Here is a 19,965-nt window from a genome sequence, read left to right on the forward strand (position 1 = left end):
AAATTTTTTTAAATTAAATTAATTGACACAAAAAGAAGAATGTATGTAATTTATTTAATTCCAAATAGATTCTACTGCTGTCACAAAACAGAAAACAATGTTTTTTGATAAATAAATATTGCTTTTCTCTTAATTTCAATGTTCAAGCTGTGGTGGCATCTGCCTCTTGGTAGGTTGAATATTGAATTTAAGTAACAATGTTTATTTATCAAATAAAGATTTTCTTCTGTTTTCTGTCAGGATAGTGCGGCCGATATGTGAAATAATTGCTACTTTAATGATACAAGCATATAATTTGGACCACATATACTACACATATAAAGGTTCAAATTTAGATATGAGGCCATCTCAGATTTTGCCTTTTACAAAAATGGCGGGCGTTCAAAATGGCGGCTTTACTTATGTGTTTAATAGTACCATAACTTTTGAACGAAAAGTCCGATCTCAACCAAATTTGGTATATAGGTTTTTTTATTTACAAGAGGGATGTGGTAAACCGGAAGTATCGGTTTACCAGAAGTTGTGTTTTTACTGATTTATGTAAAAATATGTTTTTTTTTCAATTTTTTCCCTCTGTATATAAAAATTTTTCAAAAAGGTAATACCGCAATTAAAAAAAGCGTAATAATATTTTGTAGAAAATATTTTGAACTTTTTAGTTATGTTAATTACCATTTAATAAATGCATAACGTATCTTCACATGTACCTATGTGTGGCAAATTCGTGCAAACATTATAAGAATTATTGTGCATTTAATGGTAGAATCATATAATTTGGAGCACATATACTACACACATCAAGGTTCAAATTTAGATATAAGGCCATCTCAGATTTTACCTTTACAACAATGGCGGGCATGCAAGATGGCGACTATACATATGTGACTTATAGCACGATAACTTTTGAACGAAAAGTCCGATTTCAACCAAATATGTTATATAGATTCTTTTTTTGATGTGTAAGACCAAGGTCTTGAACCGGAAGGATCGATTTACCAGACCAGAAATTGTGTTTTTCCTGATTTTAATGTAAAAACATGTTGTTTTTTTTTACCAATTCTTTCACCCTGTATATATTAATTTTTCAAAAAATTAATACCGTCGTTAAAAAGAGCGTGAAAATATTTTTTAGGAAATATTTTGAACTCTGTAGTTATGTTAATTATCAATTAATAAATGCATAACGTATCTTAACATGTACCTATGAACCTATGTGCGGCGCATTCGTGCAAATAATATAAGAATTATTGTACATTTAATGGTGAAAGCATATAATTTGGACCACACACACTACACATACAAAGATTCAAATTTAGATATGAGGCCATCTCAGATTTTGTCTTTTACAAAAATGGCGGGCATTCAAAATGAATCTACCGCACATAGGTACATGTGAAGATACGTTATGCATTTATTAAATGGTAATTAACATAACTAAAAAGTTCAAAATCTTTCCTAAAAAATATTTTTACACTATTTTCATTGACGGTATTACCTTTTTAACAAATTAATATATACAGGATGAAATAATTGGAAAAAACAACAACATATTTTTACATAAAAAACAGTAAAACACAACTTCTGGTAAACCGTTTCTTCCGGTTCAAGACCTCGATCTTATTCATCAAAACAAGAAACTTGATACCAAATTTGGCTGAAATCGGACTTTTCGTTCAAAAGTTATCGTGCTATTAGTCACATATGCATAGCCGCCATTTCGAATGCTCGCCATTTTTGTAAAAGACAAAATATGAGATGGCCTCATATCTAAATTTGAACTTTTGTATGTGTAGTATATGTGGTCCAAATTATATGACTCTACCATTAAATATACAATAATTCTTATAATATTTGCACGAATCTGCCACACATAGGTACATGTGAAGATACGTTATGCATTTATTAAATGGTAAATATAATTAACATAACTAAAAAGTTCAAAATATTTCCTAAAACATATTCTTGCGCTCTTTTCAATAGTGTTATTAACATTTTGAAAAATTAATATATACAGGGTGAAAAAATTGAAAACAAATTATTTACATAATATAAAATAGTTTTACATAAAAAACCAGGAAAAACACAACTTCTGGTAAACCGATTCTTCCAGTTCACGACATCGATCTTGTAAATCACAAAACGAACCTACGTACCAAATTTGGTTGAAATCGGACTTTTCATTCAAAAGATATCGTGCTATTAGTCATATATGTATAGTCGCCCATTTTGAATGACCGCCATTTTTTGTAAAAGGCAAAATCTGAGATGGCCTCATATCTAAATTTGAACCTTTGTATGTGCAGTATATGTTGACCAAATTATACGCTTGTATCATTAAATGTGCAATTCTTAAAAATATTTGCACGAATCTGCCGCACTAGCAGTAGAATGTATTTTGAGTTAAATAAATTACATACAGTCTTCCGTTTTTGTCAAATAATTTAAATAAACATAATTTTTCTTGGGCACCCTTTATAAATAATTATGTCAATGTTAATATTACTGAATAGAGAATTGAATAACCTTTCAAATGAGCTAGCGTACGACCCCTATTCCCTATTTAAAATTAAAGATTTTTTACTAAGCTAGCCCCAATTATATTTCAGTTTGTCACATATCCTAGAGACGGTGTTACCTTTTTTTTTAAACACCCTGTATATATATATATATATATATATATATATATATATATATATATATATATATATATATACGCCAAAGAACCATAATTTAAAAATGAAAATCGACCTGTTTCGGGATTTATCTCCAAATTGTCTATTCTCGAAAAAATAAATTTGTTTCATATTTATCCCTCTGTATAAATATACTAAAATCCATAATAAATTTTTATCGAAACGATTAATTTTATTTTAATCTTACGTAATGGAATTTCCAAAAGTTATAATTGCGGATAATTTCACGAGACTTGGATTTTTTTATTTGTTGAGTTGTAATAATTGGAGTCAATCTAGCCTGTTGTATTTTTTACGTAATATAAGTATAACTAAAAATATTGTTGCCACATTTATAATAAAAATAGGCACTCAGAGACAAATAAAATATAACGTATAGGAACTAAATACATACACATAATTTAACTAAATATATACATGTTTTTTTGTTCTGTGGAAACCCTCTGAAAGCCTTAACTATTAAGCGACGAATCAGACGAGCCACTCTGCACTCTGCACTGGCTTGCCACTGTCAGCGATCCTCGCCATTGTGGCGTCCATTACAAAAACATTGGCCTTACACAATCGCCTGTTTAAGCCACTTTGTGGATCCACAAGTAGCGCTGTAGGATACCAAATGTACTGGTTGATTTTTTATGTGCTTCTTTCTGTGATTTTATTTTATTTAATCAGTTAAGCCCATTCGTACCTTTCGGTGTTGGGCTGTTTACAACTAGTTCAATATCTACATTTCAATACATTTTAATAATTATACAAAACTTTTATTTTAACAATACAATTTTAATAAATATAAATTACTTATTTGACCCATTTTTCTGTCCATATGTTTTAATCTTGTGGTGCTTCTTTGATACTTCTTTTCCATGCTGTTCTATTTTGAGCCAATTGTTTTGCCATACTCCATTGCAATCCTCTCTTCTCTGCTTCTTGTCTAACTTGTTCTTCCCATCTCATTCTTGGGCGACCTACTTTATTTTTCCCTTGTACTCTGACTTCATATACTTTTTCGTTATTCTTGTGTCGTTTAGTCTGTGGATGTGGCCCAACCATCCTAACTGTCGTTCCTCTATAATTGTCTCTATGGGTTTTATCTTTAGAGCTTGAGTTATTGTGTCGTTTCTTATTTTGTCTCTTCGTGTGATCCCTTCTATTTTTCTCAAGAATCTCATCTCTGTAGCTTTGATTTTTCTTTTGTTGTTCTTTGTTAGCGTCCACGACTCACTCCCATAGACGATAGATGGTCGAACCACTTTTTGGTACACTTGTGTTTTGACTTCTTTGGGTACCTCTTTCTTTCCAAAGAACGTATTTCTTAATGTATTATAAATTGTCCCTGCTTTTCCTATTTTATTGTTTATTTCTTTGTCTATTTTACCATCTTCTTCAATAATTGTACCTAAGTAGTTGTAGCTGTTTACTTGTTCCAAAACTTGTCCTTCTACCTTAATTTTTATCACTTTTTTTGTAGTTGCCATAACCATTGTTTTACTTTTATCTGTGTTTATTTCCATGTTCATTTTTCTTAGTTCTTTTATATAAGTGTTTATTATTTGTTGCAGTTTCTCTTCCGTGTCAGCTAACAATACCATATCATCTGCAAATATTAATTCTTGTATTTGTACATTGTTCATTTTCCATTTTCCCAATATCATGTCTTTAGATTTCTCCTTGCATTGATTTATTGCGTCATCTAGTACCATTGAGAAAAGTAATGGACTTAGTACACAGCCTTGTTTTAGTCCTATCTTTGCCTGGAATTCATCAGATTCTTGATTGTAAGTCCTTATTTTTATTTTATTATTTTTATATAGGGCTTTAATTATTTCTATCATATCCTTTTCTATTCCATTTTTCTTTAAACATTTCCATATATCTTCCCTTCTTATTCTATCAAAAGCTTTTTTCAGATCAATAAAGCATATGTGTGTCTCTTTTCCTTTCATCAATAGTTTTTCTCCTATTTGTCTCAATATGAATATCAGATCTTGGGTACTCCTTCCTTTTCTGAAGCCATGCTGGGATTCTTCTAGTTTCATTTCTAGTTTTTCCCTTAGCCTTTTTTCAATTATTCTATTGAATATTTTGGCAGGAACGCTTGTCAATGTAATACCCCTATAATTTTCGCAATTTCTTGCGTCTCCTTTCTTAAACAGTGGTACTATTATATCTGTTTTCCAATCAGATGGTATTTCCTTTGCTGTGATTATTTCATTTAGTAGTTCTCGGAATTTTTCTTTTGAATTTTCACTCATGTACTTTAACATTTCAGCTGTGATTTCATCTTGGCCTGGAGATTTTCCCAATTTTAATTTGTCAATGGCTTCTGCAATTTCCTCTTTTGTTATTTGCTGCATTTCCTCTGTATTTTCGATCATGTCTTCCTCTCTTTCATGTTGATATTGTTTCCATTCTGTTAGTTCTTCAAAGTACTGCTTCCATCTTTGCATTATTTCTCTTTCTGTAGTTAATATATATTTCCTTCTTTATTTCTTATGTTTCTTAATCTATGTGTTTTCTTTTGTCTTAGCTGTTTCAATGTACCATAGAACAATTTTTGGTTATTAAAATAGTTTTCATTCATTTTGTGTCTAAAATCTTCCCAAGACTTCTTTTTTGCCGTTTTAATTTCTTGTTTAATGTCGTTTCTGGCCATTTTATATTTTTCGAAATCGTCCTCCGATTTGGTTTTTAGATACATTTTCCATACTTTTTTCTTTTCTTTCACTTTACGTTGTATTTCCGCTGTCCACCATTTACTTTTCTTCGAATATATGTTTGTGATTTTAGTTGTTCCGCATACTTCTTTTGCTGTTTTCAATATGATTTCCTTAAATTGCTTCCATTTATTTTCTATTCCTGTGTTAATTGCCTTTATAGTCTCGAACTGTTTGGTTAACTTCTTCTGGTATTCCTCTTTACTATCTATTTCTCTTAATTTGTAGCTTTTTATTTTTTCTTTAGTTATCTTCTTTCTTTTTTCTGTTGTGTTATGTGTGTGCACCCTTAGTTCCATCATAGCTCTGTTAGCTTCTTTCTGTGGTATAGCTTTTTGTCTGGTTCTTCTTAATTCCATTTATCAAGTTTATTGGTATTTTTTCAAAAGCGTTGAAATTTTATAAAATATTTAAAACTATAGACATTACAAACACAATTTTGACGAACACACATTTTTAAAAAAATATTAGCCGGAAAGTTTATAATCATTTGAACAAACTTACTGTTTTTTATCACCTATTACATTAAACGCCGCACCCTTCCAAACAATCCACTTCGCAGCGTAGTCGCCGGCGCTAAAAAAACGCCTGTTTCAGCCGCTTTGTGGACGCACAGAGCAGCGCTGCAGAGTGGTTGACTTTAGCGTTATAAATACAAAATTATCGCTATAGATTTAATTTTAGAAATATCTTTATGTATAAGGTTTTTTGTGTACAATTTTCTGAAGTTTTCAATGGTCAAGTCAGTTTTTTCAGATTTTCAAGATTTATATATTGTCGTAGGTATTTACAAAACAACTAATTTTGCAGTTTATTTGTTTAATAAAAAACGAAGCACCCGCTTCTGGAGTAGAATTTTTTGATATGTTGTTTATAAACATTTCTTAATGAAATTACAAAAAGTTCTATCTTGTAAGCATTCTTGAAGCAAGTTCTATGTAAAAGTTCTATCTTCTTTTTTCCATAAGCAAAAACTCTATTGACTCCCGTATATAGGCTAGTAGTTGGATAGTACAGTAAAACCTCGTATAACGAACTAATAAGGGGGACGGAATGTCCGTTAAAGCCGAAAGTCCGTTATACAGGGTGTCCCGAAAAGATTGGTCATAAATTATACCACAGATTCTGGGGTCAAAAATAGGTTGATTGAACCTCACTTACCTATATACAATAGTGCACACAAAAAAATTACAGCCCTTTGAAATTACAAAATGAAAATCAATTTTTTTTCACATATCGAAAACTCTTAGAGATTTTTCATTGAAAATGGACATGTGGCATTTTTATGACAGCAGCATCTTAAATAAAAATTAAAGTAAAATTTGTGTACCCCATAAAAATAGTATGGGGGTTTTGTACCCTTAAACCCCCCAAACTTTTTTGCACGTTCCAATTTAATTATTATTGTTGCACCATTAGTTAAACACACTGTTTTTAAAACATTTTTGCCTCTTAGAACTTTTTCGATAAGCCAGTGTCACAGTATAAAGAGGGACAGTAGAACCACTCTCCGAAAAATTGGAAGTAAAATCTGTAGTCGCGCATGGCGACCGTGCAATGTTAGCAGTCGCTTTTGCTCCACTCTCGCATTCCTATTCGCATAGAAACGTACGGCTTTTAACAGAGAAAACCCGCATCCACGACTGGTGAATTACCAATTGGGTACTGTCGGTATTACTTCCTGAGATCAAAGCGCCGACAGAAGAGTGATTTTACTGTGGAACCTCTATATACTGTGCCAGTGTTTATTGAGATATTTTGAATATTTATCGAATCCACCACATATTTGTATATGGTTAAGTACGATTATAGAGACCTGTTAATAATCTGGAAATGTATTTATAATTTACATTTTTAGGTATATTTTGAAAAAGAAGCCACATCTCGATAAAAGGTGACTTATCAAAAAAAGACTTCGAGGCAAAAAAGTTTTAAAAACACTGTGTTTAACTAATGGTACCACAATAATAGTTTAATTGGGACGTCCACAAACATTTGGGGAGTTTAAAGGAACAAAACTCCCATAACATTTTTATGCAAATATATTAAAAAAGAAGCCGCATCTCGATAAAAACTCGCTTATCGAAAAAATACTAAGAGGCAAAAAAGTCTCAGAAACGTTGTGTTTAACTAATGGTACCACAATTATGAATTAATTGGAACGTACACAAAAGTTTGGGGGGGTTTAAGGGATCAAAACCCCCATAAAATTTTTATGGGGTGGACAAATGTCACTATAATTTTGTTTTAATATGATCCTGCCATAAGAATGATACATGTCCATTTTCAATAAAAAATCTTTAATAGTTTTCAGAATATTGAAAAAAATCGATTTTCATTTTGTAACTTAAAAGGGCTATAACTTTTTTTATGAGTACATTTGTACTAAGGTAAGTTAGGTTCAAACAAACTATTTTTGACTCTAGAATGTGTGATATAATTTATGACCAATCTTTTCGGGACACCCTGTATAAAAATAGGTTTCAAATCAATAAACAATATTATTTTGATAATATGTACTCATTGTATTTAGATACACTGGACACATCTGTAAATTAAAAAAGGTATCAAGTTTTGTTTGCTACTTTTTAAAGTTATACTTCTTTACGTGCGATATGAGGGTGAATTTTTATATGTTAAAACCTACGATCCCGGCGCATGCGCATTTTAACTTTGTTCTGATTGGATGTTCAAATGACATGTCAAAAATTATCCAATATGGCAGCTGTAGCGCAGCTGTGGTTTGGACTGTTGACGGTTTGGTTATGTATGGTTGTTGCGTTTTAAATTTTGTGGGAAGAGAAACAACAAAGGTTAGTTAATAGATATACTGCCTTTTTAAATAGTTTTCATATTATATTTTTAAAGTTATACTTCAAAATGTTTTAATTTATGTATGTATCAGTCCAGAAAAGGCGTGGAGAGAATATATTAGTGTTTTTAAATATATTTTTCTACAAACGTGTTAAAAATGCAATTTTTAGGACTCCATAGGAGCGTTAAAAATGCTACTTTAAGGCACTAGTGCTTTAAAATTTTTAAGGCACTGCAGTTAAAAGTGAATTGTCAAATTGTAAAACGTCAAAATATTTATATTTCATTTATTAACATTAATATTAATAATACAACTTGCGCAATTTGAAAAAGGTGGTTTAAAAGGTATTTTATTATAATTTTATGTATTTGGATTTGTCTTCCTTGGGCGTAAAATAATAAAACATCTATTTTTATATTTCACTTGTCACCGTGATGTATAATTATGTATATCTGAAAGGTAACTAGCATGCGGCTTGATGGCCTTGTTGGTAGAGCATTGGACCAGAGATCAAAAAATCTCGAGATTGCGGGTTCAAATCCCGGACGATTCATATTTTTTTCTTTTTTTTTTTAATATTTGGCATTGTTAAGTTTTGGTTCATTTTTGGTAATTATTGTTAATTTTTTGTATTGTAACTGTTAAGTAGGTATATTTATTTCGTTGAAATTATATTATAATAGAAGTATAACTTCTTACGTGCGTACAAAGTACACACACATTCTTTATTTACTTTTCTATTTCATCTAAAAACTTTTTACAATATTCTCGTTTGGTTGCCAAAATTATTCACTGATCCATGGGTTGAATAAGCGATGTATTTTTTGGTAAAAACAAAATCAAAGTTGCCATCTTCTGAATGGCGAATATATTCAGGAGGATAAGCAGGAGCGTTGTCTAAAATTAATAAAGATTTCACCTCTTTCGGCGGTATTTCCTGTTTCTTCTCTTGAAATTTTCTCGCTGCAGGTACAAATTCTTTAAAAAAATTTTTTTGTTGAAAATATCTATGGTGAACCATGCCTTATTAGAACTTTAATATGAAACGAGCAGATGATGCATTATACATATATTTAACAACTCTAGGTTTACGAGATTTGCCAACAATTATAGCAGTCAATTGATGCAATTTATCGGCGTTAGCACAAATAAACCGGGAGTTATTAACAGAAGTTCAACCACGATTTTCTAAGTCCTGCCCTTTGCAATACTGGAAGGTTAGAGAAGGTACTTATATTTTGTGGAAAAATCCACGGGTTTCCTGTGACATTCTCCTGTGAAAATTAGATTTTTCATGAAAAAAAAAAATGGGAGTTGCGATGAATTTTTAAGTCCTGCCATATCCATAGAATAACAGGATACTATCTATTTTATGAAGAAAATTTTTTGGGCAGGACGGTTGCAAAAGGACTAAGGGAGTATACAGATATACAAACATGTAATGAAAATAATGAAATTTTCATAATTTTCTAAGTCCTGCCAACTTAATAAATTAATCATATTTATTTCAAAATGACCAAAAAAAATGTTGGCAAGACGTCACCTAATGTTTAACTGCACTTGTTTCTTGGAAAATTCTGTATAAAATTTTCACTCTGGTTCCGTGATTTTCTAAGTCATAAAATAAATTTTGTTATAAAATAAATAATTTCAGTAGACATTATTCAAAATGGCAGGATGTTCAGTTACACCGTTTTTACTATATATAGTTAAAAAATTTGTAAGAAAATTCGTGGAAAATTACACGATTTTCTAAGTCATGCCATTTCGCACATATCTCAAGAAGGTTAATATAAATCTATTTTCAAAGAGGCAGGATGGTTGTATAGTTATTTCGTATAAAAAAATTAATTATTGTGTGTCTTAATTATAATTGTGTGTCTGTAAAATTATTTCAGGGTGTTATACAAACATATTCATATCACCACAATTTTCTGAGTCATACCATGTCGAGTATGCTTAAAAAAATACTAATCTAAAACCGTTTACAACTTGGCAGGTTAACCGCAAAGATGAATAATACAAAAAATTAATTTGTATATCATTAAAACAATCGTATCCTATTAAATATTATTTTCCTGAATAATGTCTCGGAATTTTTACACACTTTTCAAATCTAATAGCAAACTGTAACATCTTTATTTTAAGTGATTATATCATATTTTTATCTAAGTAAACGCAATAAAAGTAAATAAACAATTTTTACAATTTATTGGTTATAGTAGGGAATTTACCTACCCATTATATTATACAGGGTGTCCAGAAGCTCTCATAACAAACGAAAACCGGAGATTCCTCAGATAATTTTAAGAAAATTTAACTCAATTCACCTAGTTCAAAAATGCTTCCGTGGAAAGCTAGAGCTCTTTAAAGATGGCGTCTTGTAATTCATCCTCGTCATAATTCAACCCGGATCTATCCAATGCTGGATATAGGTCTCCCTCAGTCCATTCTCCATGCATTTCTGTCCTGTGTTTTCTGCATCAAGTTTCTGTCAATCCGTTTGATGTCATCAGACCATCTGGTTGGCGGACGACCTCTACTTCGATATGCTTCGTCTAGAAGAAGCATATCGAAGTCTTGTAATTAGTTTCTTTAAAATAGCTGCAGAACGCTTTTATTTGGAAAAACGAAAACTGGTACACTTATTTGTCTTCCAGAGGTCAATTGTCAAATGTCAATTATCAATTGTTAATTTTTAGTACCGGTCATAGGGGTCCGTTTTGGGTACGGAAACGGATATTTTATCGAATAACTTTTCTGTCTAACTTTTAAGCATTTCTGACACTGGGTTATTAAATTCTGGGATAGTTTTGTACTAAAAGGTACTTTTGCTTTAACTCAGAAGAATACGCAGTGTTCTAGAAAAACCGATTTGAAAAATTTTTCGTTTTTTGGTTTTTTTAGTTTAAAAGAATTTAGAAAAATTCTATTTAGGAAAACGAAAACTGCTTCGTTTATTTCTCTTCCAGAGATGAATCGATTTTATCAATTGTGAATTTCTAGTACTGGTCCTAGGCATCCGTCTTGGGTAGATCAACGGATATTTTATCTCATAACTTATTGGTCTTTAAATTTTTAGACATTTTTGAGAGTAGAGTATTAAATTATGAGGTATTCTAGTACTAAAAGTTACTCTTGCTTTAAGTCGACAAATACACCGTTTTTTTTTTAATTTTTTAAAATTTTGTTCAAATTCAACAAACGAAAAATTTTAAAATGGATTTTTCCAGAAAACCGTGCATCCTACTGACTTAAAGCAGGAGTACCTTTTAGTACTAGAATACCTCACAATTTAATAATCTAGTATCAAAAATACCTAAAAGGGAAAGACAAAAAAGATTCCTATGACCGGTACTAGAGATTCGCAATTGATGAAATCGATTTATCTCTGGAAGAAAAAAAGGCGGACCAGTTTTTGTCTTTCGAATTGGAAGCGTTCTGAAGATATAAAAAACTAATTACAACGCGCCATCTGTAAAGAGCTTTAGCTCCCTTAGGCAGGCCGCACATCAAAGAAACATGAAACGTAAATCACATAAATCACGTTTCATGGAAATAAAACACTGTTAAACAAATAGACGTCGCGTCGAGCCATTTATGCGACTCTCCGAAAATAAAAATGTTTTATGAGCATGAATCACACTCGTTTCATTGGTACGCGGACTTTAAGATTTATTTAGCCGTGTTTTATTTTTATGAAACGTGTTTTACGTTTCATGTTTAATGTTTTACGTTTCATGTTTCGTTGGTGTGCGGCTCGCCTTAGGGAAGCCGCACACCAAAGAAAGATGAAACGTAAAAGATGAAACATGAAACGTAAAACACGTTTCATGAAAATAAATCCCTGCTAAATAAATAGTAGAAGTCAGCCCACCAATGAAACGAGTGTAATTCATGTGCGTGAAACATTTTTATCTTCGAGAGGCCCCACACCAAAGAAACATGAAACATAAAACATGAAACATAAAACACGTTTAATGAAAATAAAACACAGCTAAACAAATAGAAGTCCGCACACACAAAAAGCGAGTGTGATTCATGCACATAAAACATTTTTATCTTGGTGAAATCTGTTTCAGGAAATAGATCGTGTTGTATTTTTTATCCCGCCTTCTTACTTGTTCGAACACAAAATACACACGCATGTAACAGGCGCTAAGTTGTCGCACTCAACTGGTTTTCCTGATATTGTAGGATTGTAGATATTGTCCTGATATTGTTTCCTATATTTGATAGCAAAATGTACTAACACTAACAACACCAGAATAAATCGATTTTTAAATACAGCATCTATCTACTTGCAACTTTTTGAATTGTGTTCAGGATAACATCAGGAAAAGGTGTACAATATAAAAATGGGTGGAAATTGCATTTTAGTGCATAACATGCATCCAAAAGTGCATGAACCTGTCAAAATCAGTGTATTAAGGGCAAAATTTTGTTATTTGGGAGGTTTATGGAGTAACGAATACGCAAGCAGAACCGACCTCCGAATCACCTAGTGCCCAGAGTTGCTGCTAAGGCACGTCATCTGGAGTTTCGTGGGATATCGGCAATAAATTAAAGAAAACAGATTATTCGAGGGTTTTTGGAATGGCCGAACACGAATATGACATTACAACCGACCCTCGGAGCACCTGGTGCCCAGGGTGACTGATCTCGAATTTAGAGAGTCTTTGGAGGTCGATTCTGATGGCGTATTCATGTTCAGCAACCGCAAAACTCCTCGAGTAATCTACTTGCATCACTTTAGTGTCTGAAAGCCTCGAAAGTTAAGAATATGGCGTGTATATTAGTCACCCCGAGCACTAGGTAAAGATCTGTTCTAATGTGACATTCTTGTTCAGAAACCCCAAAAACCACCTGAGTAATCTGTCTGTATCAATTTACTGCTGAAATTAATATATAAATATGGTATAGAAAATGCTTAACAAATAAAAAGGTACCATAAAATATAATTTTATTATAATACTAAAATACAGGGTGTCCCATTTAAGAAAACTCAGAAAATACTCATTCCGAGTTTCAACCAACCCCGTATACTAAAATTAAATATTTTGGTATACTATTAATAACTGACAATAGCAGACTATATTAAAAATCGTAAACGTAATTATATTTTAAACTACCTCGTATAATATTTCAAAACACTATATTTTATTAAAGAGAACATGAGTAGAATTCAAAAATGTAAAAACATACAGGGTATTCCATTTAAAAAAAAACATAAATTTGTGTCACCCTGTGAAAACGGGTAGCCCTGTATATTAGAAAATACTGTTAAATCATAGTCCTATCGGTGGCCCATGTTTTACCTAAATAACTTTTTTCGTATATCTTACGACAAACGAGTAATTGGACTTTGTCACACTAATGCCCCACCCTGTATACAAAATAACCATAAAACCATCCTGCCTCTTTGTAAATAGACTTATATTAAGATTCTTGAAACATGTGCAAAATGGCATGACTCAGAAAGTCGTTGACTTTTTCACGAATTTTCTTACAAATCTAGGACTCCTGCCGTCTTACAAGAACCGTTGAACCTTCCTGCCGAGTACCGAAAAGGTATTGATTGTATTTGAGTATTATAACTTTTTAAAGGCAGGACTAAGAAAATCACGGAATCAGGGTGAAAATTTTCCGCAGAATTTTCCAAGGGACAAGTATACTTAAACATTAGGAGACGTCATGCCAATATTTTTTTTGATCATTTTGAAATAAATATGTTTAGTTTATTTAGTTGGCAGGACCTAGAAAATCATGGAAATTTCATTATTTTCCTTACATGTTTGTATACATATATACTCCGTTACCCCGTTTGCAACCCTCCTGCCCAAAAAATTTTCTTCATAAAATCGATAGTATCCTGTCTATCTACGGATATGGCAGGACTTAGAAATGCATCGCAAAACCCTATTTTTATTTTTTGGGAAAATCTAATTTTTACAGGAAAATTTCACAGGAAATTTGTGGATGTTTCCATAGATTGTAAGTACATCGTCTACCCCTCCAGTATTGCAAAAGGCAGGACTTAGAAAATCGTGGCTGAACTTCTGTATAATATCTCCCGGTCAAGCAGTACCGAGATCCTGTCCTTGCTGATTTTTCTTCCAGAATCTGATTTTTCGTATTTTTTTGCATTGAATTTTTTTTACATTTGATCGGATTTTTTGTCCGTTATATCCGAAGTCCGTTAAATAGAGGTCCGTTATATCGAGGTTTTACTGTATTGCTAACATTTTAATGTTTTGCTAATTTTTTAATGTCATATGTGCGTAAATGAGTTATTGAAACTGTATTATTCATTAATACATATTAATTTGTAAACTATGTAAACTCCAATAATATATTTATTATTTTCTTCCAGATGCTCGATTGACCGAAGACACGTGAAATTGATGTCATTAAAGATAACACTAAACTTTGCCAGGTTGAAACGTACTCTAGTGTCAACTTTTCAACGTTTGAAAATGGAGGGAATGAATAACGAGTATACGGAGGTTTACAGGCGCCTACCGCTGAAGCTGCAGCTAACCTATGGTGTTGGACATGTCCTCAACGATGTTTGCGCTTCCATGTGGTTCACCTACCTCCTAGTATTCTTTCATTATGTTTTACAATTTAGCAACTTTCAGACGGGCCTAATGCTATTGATTGGTCAAGTGGCCGATGCTTTATCGACGCCGTTTGTCGGCTATCACTCCGACCAATCGGGTGGATCCTGGTTATGTAACTATGGAAAAAGAAAAACGTGGCATCTTTTAGGTACTATCTGTGTAATCTGCACATTTCCATTTATCTTCTCTGTATGTATAGGATGCTCAAACAGTCATAATTCGGCAGAAGTATTTTACTACAGTATGTTTATAATCATCTTCCAGTTTGGCTGGGCTGCCGTACAAATATCTCATTTATCACTGATTCCTGAACTTACACCCAATGATCACGATAGGACTAAATTGACTGCTGTGCGTTACTGTTTTACTGTGATATCTAACGTTCTAGTCTACGTTATTACTTGGTTAGTTCTACACATTCATAATGGAGACAGTTCTAAAATTGGACCCGGTGACGAGCCTAAATTTCAACTTGTAGTATTGTCTGTATTTGGTGTAGGTATAGCGTGCTCCGTAATATTTCACTTCTTTGTTAAAGAGGAAAGGAACGGTGTCGGGCATGACGTTAGAGGTACACAGCTTCGAACCAGTGTAGCTGATTTATTAAAAAAATCCACGATTTATAGGATAGGTGTCGTGTACATGTCTTCCAGGTTGTTTGTAAACTTGTCTCAGGTATTTATTCCACTATACCTTCACGAAACTCTTGACACTGTTGCTAGTTCATTGGCATTGGTACCTCTAGTCATGTTTATAGGTAGTCTTGTAGCTTCTTTATTCATAGAATGGATCAACAGACAGCTTGGTCGAAAACTAACTTATATTTTAGGAACTATTTTTGGGTTGATAGGTTGTATATGGATAAAGTTTGGGTATGGAGAAAACTATACAAACTATTGTGTATATTTAGTGGCGCTATTTATTGGAGCAGGGGGTTCTATTGTGTTAGTGACAAGTTTAGGCATCACTACCGACTTTATTGGTGAAGATACTCATAATGGTGCATTCGTATACGGCGTTATGAGTTTTATAGACAAATTAGCAAATGGAATTGCTGTTGTTGTTATCCAATATTTACATAACGATATAAGTAATATTTATTATTATAGGGATGTTTTGACATACGTTTGTGGCGGTTCAATAGTTCTTGGAGGTGTGGCTGTAATTGCTTGTTTTTGTAACTCGAGAAGAAGTATAATAGTATACGAAAGCATTCCTAATGATAATACCATTAATTAGGATATGCGAAGAACCCAAGAAAAGGATATTCAAATCTCTTAGATTAGTTAAAATATCTCGGAGACATAGTCACGTTAAAAACTTATGTCTGTCAGTTGTTCCTAAACCAGTATCTGAAGAATGTCACAACATTATCCATTTCAAAAGATTCGTAGTGTTTATTGATTCATATTGTTTTAATATATTTCGACCACCGGAGGAAAATATGAGGTATAGAACTAGTAAACAAGCATTGCTCAAAAAAGGCAAGCGCTGGATTTGCATATCGCAAACGATAACATTTTTTAATTGTTTGGCGCTACTCATAACCTTTTAAACTTTAAAAGTTTAACTGAGGAATAGTTTTTTGCGGTGACACCCAAAATCCCGAAAGCCAAAATCCCGACAGTCAAAATCCCGAAAGCCAAAATCCCGACAGTCAAAATCCCGACAGCCAAAATCCCGATGGCAAAAATCCCGACACTCAAGAATCCCGACACGCCAAAATCCAGACATACCAAAATCTCGACAGGCCAAAACCCCGACATGTCCCAATCCTCGCATAAGTAAAAATCCGGACCACTATATTTTGAATATTTATTGTTTTTAAATGCAGTAGTAAATCATATAATATATAGAGTATTGAAATTGAAAAACTAATTACTTACGTACTAATAAGTACGGGTACTAATTATTATGTAGTTTAAAAGAGAAAATTATTAAACACTTCATTTTATAATGTAAAAGCTATACTTACTGAAATGGATGGTTGTGACTTGATAATATCTATTATACGAAAGTAAACTTGAATTGAGGACTTGATTATACAGTAACCGCCACTCTACTAGATACATTGAGCTATTACAGTTCTGGGCCCTTCACTTGTTGCAATGTTTAGTTTTATGTCTAGTGAAGTTTAGAATGTCAGAAAATGTATGGAAACTGAATATTAACGTAGAAAGTTGACAGATAGATTAGCTGTATTTGACGTTTATTCTTGTCATTTTGATAAAGTTGTAAAAGTTTTAAAGTATTGGAATATTCTTGGTGTTTGAATAAAGTTATTTTAAAGCAGAGTAACAATACTCTTAATGTATTTTTTGTATGGAAAAACAATTATTTTGAATAGTTTCTTGACAGTAACATGACAAGGATGAAAGTCACATCTGAGAACGGACCGGAATAGCCCATAAGCATAGCAATTAGGTACCTACCCCTGTATCTAGTACCATGGCGCTTACGTATACTGAACTACGTATTGACAAAAAAAGAAAAATAATTTAATAAGCATAGCAATTAGGTACCTACCCCTGTATCTAGTACCATGGCGCTTACGTATACTGAACTACGTATTGACAAAAAAAGAAAAATAATTTAATTTATGTACTATGTAAAAAATTTTATGTAGAAAATTAGTTCATATTAAATGATAAACACTTTTGTTTAGTAACAAAAAATAAAAAACCAGATGTCCATAAACAAAAAACCAGAAATAAATGTAATTATGGATAACGTTATCCATTTAAAACTGGATTATTTTAAAAAAATAATGCCAAAATTCTTCGCGAACTAATCAGTTTCAATTTATTTACAAGTAAATGATGAATATTAATTAAATATAAAAATAAATAAATTTTATGTTTGAAATAATACTGTAACACAACAAAAATAGCTCGATACTATGTATTATAGTTTTGAAAATCTGGAAGGATTTTTTATTTGTCGGGATTTGTGTGTCGGGATTCTGGCGTGTCGAGATTCTGGCGTGTCGGGATTTTGGCCGTCGGGATTTTGGCTGTCGGGATTTTGGGGTACAGTCGCTTTTTTTGATACCACTATAAAGGTAAGCGATGCGTATTTATCGGCAAAATCACGTTAGCTCAGTCAGGGGATTTACATGTTTTATGGCGTGACAAGAATCCTCACAAATGGTAACGGACAGTTCGTCGACAATTCGTAACAGCGACACTTCGTAACATCGACAAGTCCTAACTAATAACTATTATTCGTAACGGTATAATTCGTAACCAATAGGGAACTTGCCCATTTATGTTTTATTACATAATAATTTTCCGTTTCGTTTAAAAATAAGATTTCCAAAATTTCATGCCTTAAAACTTCATGATAACTTAGAAGTACACATTTAAAGTCTTCTGTCTATTTAAATAATTTCAAACGATCCAAAAACGCGCGAACCCTTGTGACGTCATATCATAATATTTTGTAATGACATTTCTCCTGTCTCATATAAAATAATATACCATTTTGTTTACTTTGGACTTTAATACAGTTTTTGAAGAGATAGTATTGAATTGTGTGTGTGTTATGGTGTCTATGGTAAATAAAAAGTAAATACATAAAGTGGTTACATGGCATGTTGAAAGGATACTAAAGACATTTTAGCTCATTTTCAAGGTTTTCATGTATGTGAAAATAATTTTAATGTAAGTATTTAATGTCTGTTGTCTGCTTAATAGTTTTTTTAATAAATCAGTGAATTTTAAGCAAAAAGAAAATATAACTTTTGGTATATTTTGGTAGATGTGCATTACAGATTGAATGATATTTACCGATAGGTACCTACAATATTTTTCTTGAACTGTTTTTACTATAAAATTAAAATAAACTAATCATAATAATAAAGATTCATGTTCATAATGGGAAGTTATCATAAAACCCTAAAAAACGCTCTTCGGTCATTTAAAAAAATTTAACAAAAACACTCAAATATTATGAAATATATAGTTTACAGCAACTATCTAAAGATTTATAAAATTGAGATACACCATAACATGATAACAAAATGACCTCAAACATTAAAATGATATACGTCATGAGCAATGAGGGCGCGTTTTGAGCATGCTGCTATAATTTGAATTTTTTCTGGATTTTAATCGTCCTTAGGGGCGAAAGGAAAGGAAAAAACAACTTTTTTCTTTGGTATATATTATAAATTACGTTCTGGTGTAATTTATAGCATTTTTTCGAATTTAAAATTTATGCAAGTTCCCTATTATTCTGTTTATAAAAACTAACTCTTATTGTGGTTGCAATAGAAATTACGTTTATTATTTTAACGAACCAGTGTTATGAACATTTTTAACGCATTTCATATTTCGTGGAGAAATATATATTGAAAATTGTCTTAAAATAAATATAATCTACATGTACCTAACCGTCGTTGTACAACATACTTTAAAGTGACAATTCAGAATAAAAAATTTTAAAAATCATTTAGTTGTCATATTTACAAAAAATATGCAAAAATTTGTGTGAAATACATATAATAAGAAATGGTCGTAAAAAACTACCTAATTATCTTTTAGTGTCCGAAAGTATGCAAAATAAATTAATTGCATACATTCTTTTCTTCTTCTTCTTAGCCTTCTATCGTCCACGTTTGGACATAGGCCTCTCCCAACTCCTTCCATCGGTCTCTATCCTGAGCAACATATTTCCAATTCGTTCCGGCTACTCTTTTAATATCATCAACCCATCTCATCTGTGGTCTTCCTCTCGGTCGTTTACTTTGGTAAGGTCTCCAATGTTGTATCGTTGCATTCCAACGTTGGTCTTTTTGTCTAACAGTGTGGCCTGCGAAGCTCCATTTAAGTTTGGCAACTTTTGTTGTTATGTCCTCGACTTTTGTTTTTGATCTTACCCAGTCGTTCCTCTTTTTATCTGACAGTCGTATACCTAACATTGCTCTTTCCATAGCTCTTTGTGTTGTGGCTAGTTTATTCATATTTGCCTTGGTTAGGGTCCAGGTTTGACACCCATATGTCATGATAGGAAGGATGCACTGGTTGAACACTTTGGTTCTCAAATATTGAGGTATTTTGCGGTTCTTAAGTATCCAACCAAGTTTTCCAAATCCTGCCCATGCTAGTCTTGCTCTTCTA

General features: G+C 32.2%; 1 protein-coding gene across 2 annotated transcripts in view; it reads left to right on the forward strand.

Annotated features, from left to right (window-relative positions):
- The window catches only part of LOC126889817 (major facilitator superfamily domain-containing protein 12-like), a 41,758-nt gene extending 22,984 nt beyond the window's left edge, over nt 1–18,774 (forward strand). For both annotated transcript variants that reach the window (XM_050658487.1, XM_050658488.1), the window contains exon 2: nt 14,596–18,774. In XM_050658487.1, the coding sequence (XP_050514444.1) occupies nt 14,627–16,084 (1,458 nt within the window). In that variant the 5' untranslated portion in view covers nt 14,596–14,626 and the 3' untranslated portion in view covers nt 16,085–18,774. The remainder of the gene's footprint in view (nt 1–14,595) is intronic.
- Nucleotides 18,775–19,965: the final 1,191 nt, after the last annotated feature.

This window comes from Diabrotica virgifera, chromosome 8, assembly GCF_917563875.1.
Source record: "Diabrotica virgifera virgifera chromosome 8, PGI_DIABVI_V3a".
Classification (NCBI taxonomy): Eukaryota; Metazoa; Arthropoda; class Insecta; order Coleoptera; family Chrysomelidae; genus Diabrotica; species Diabrotica virgifera.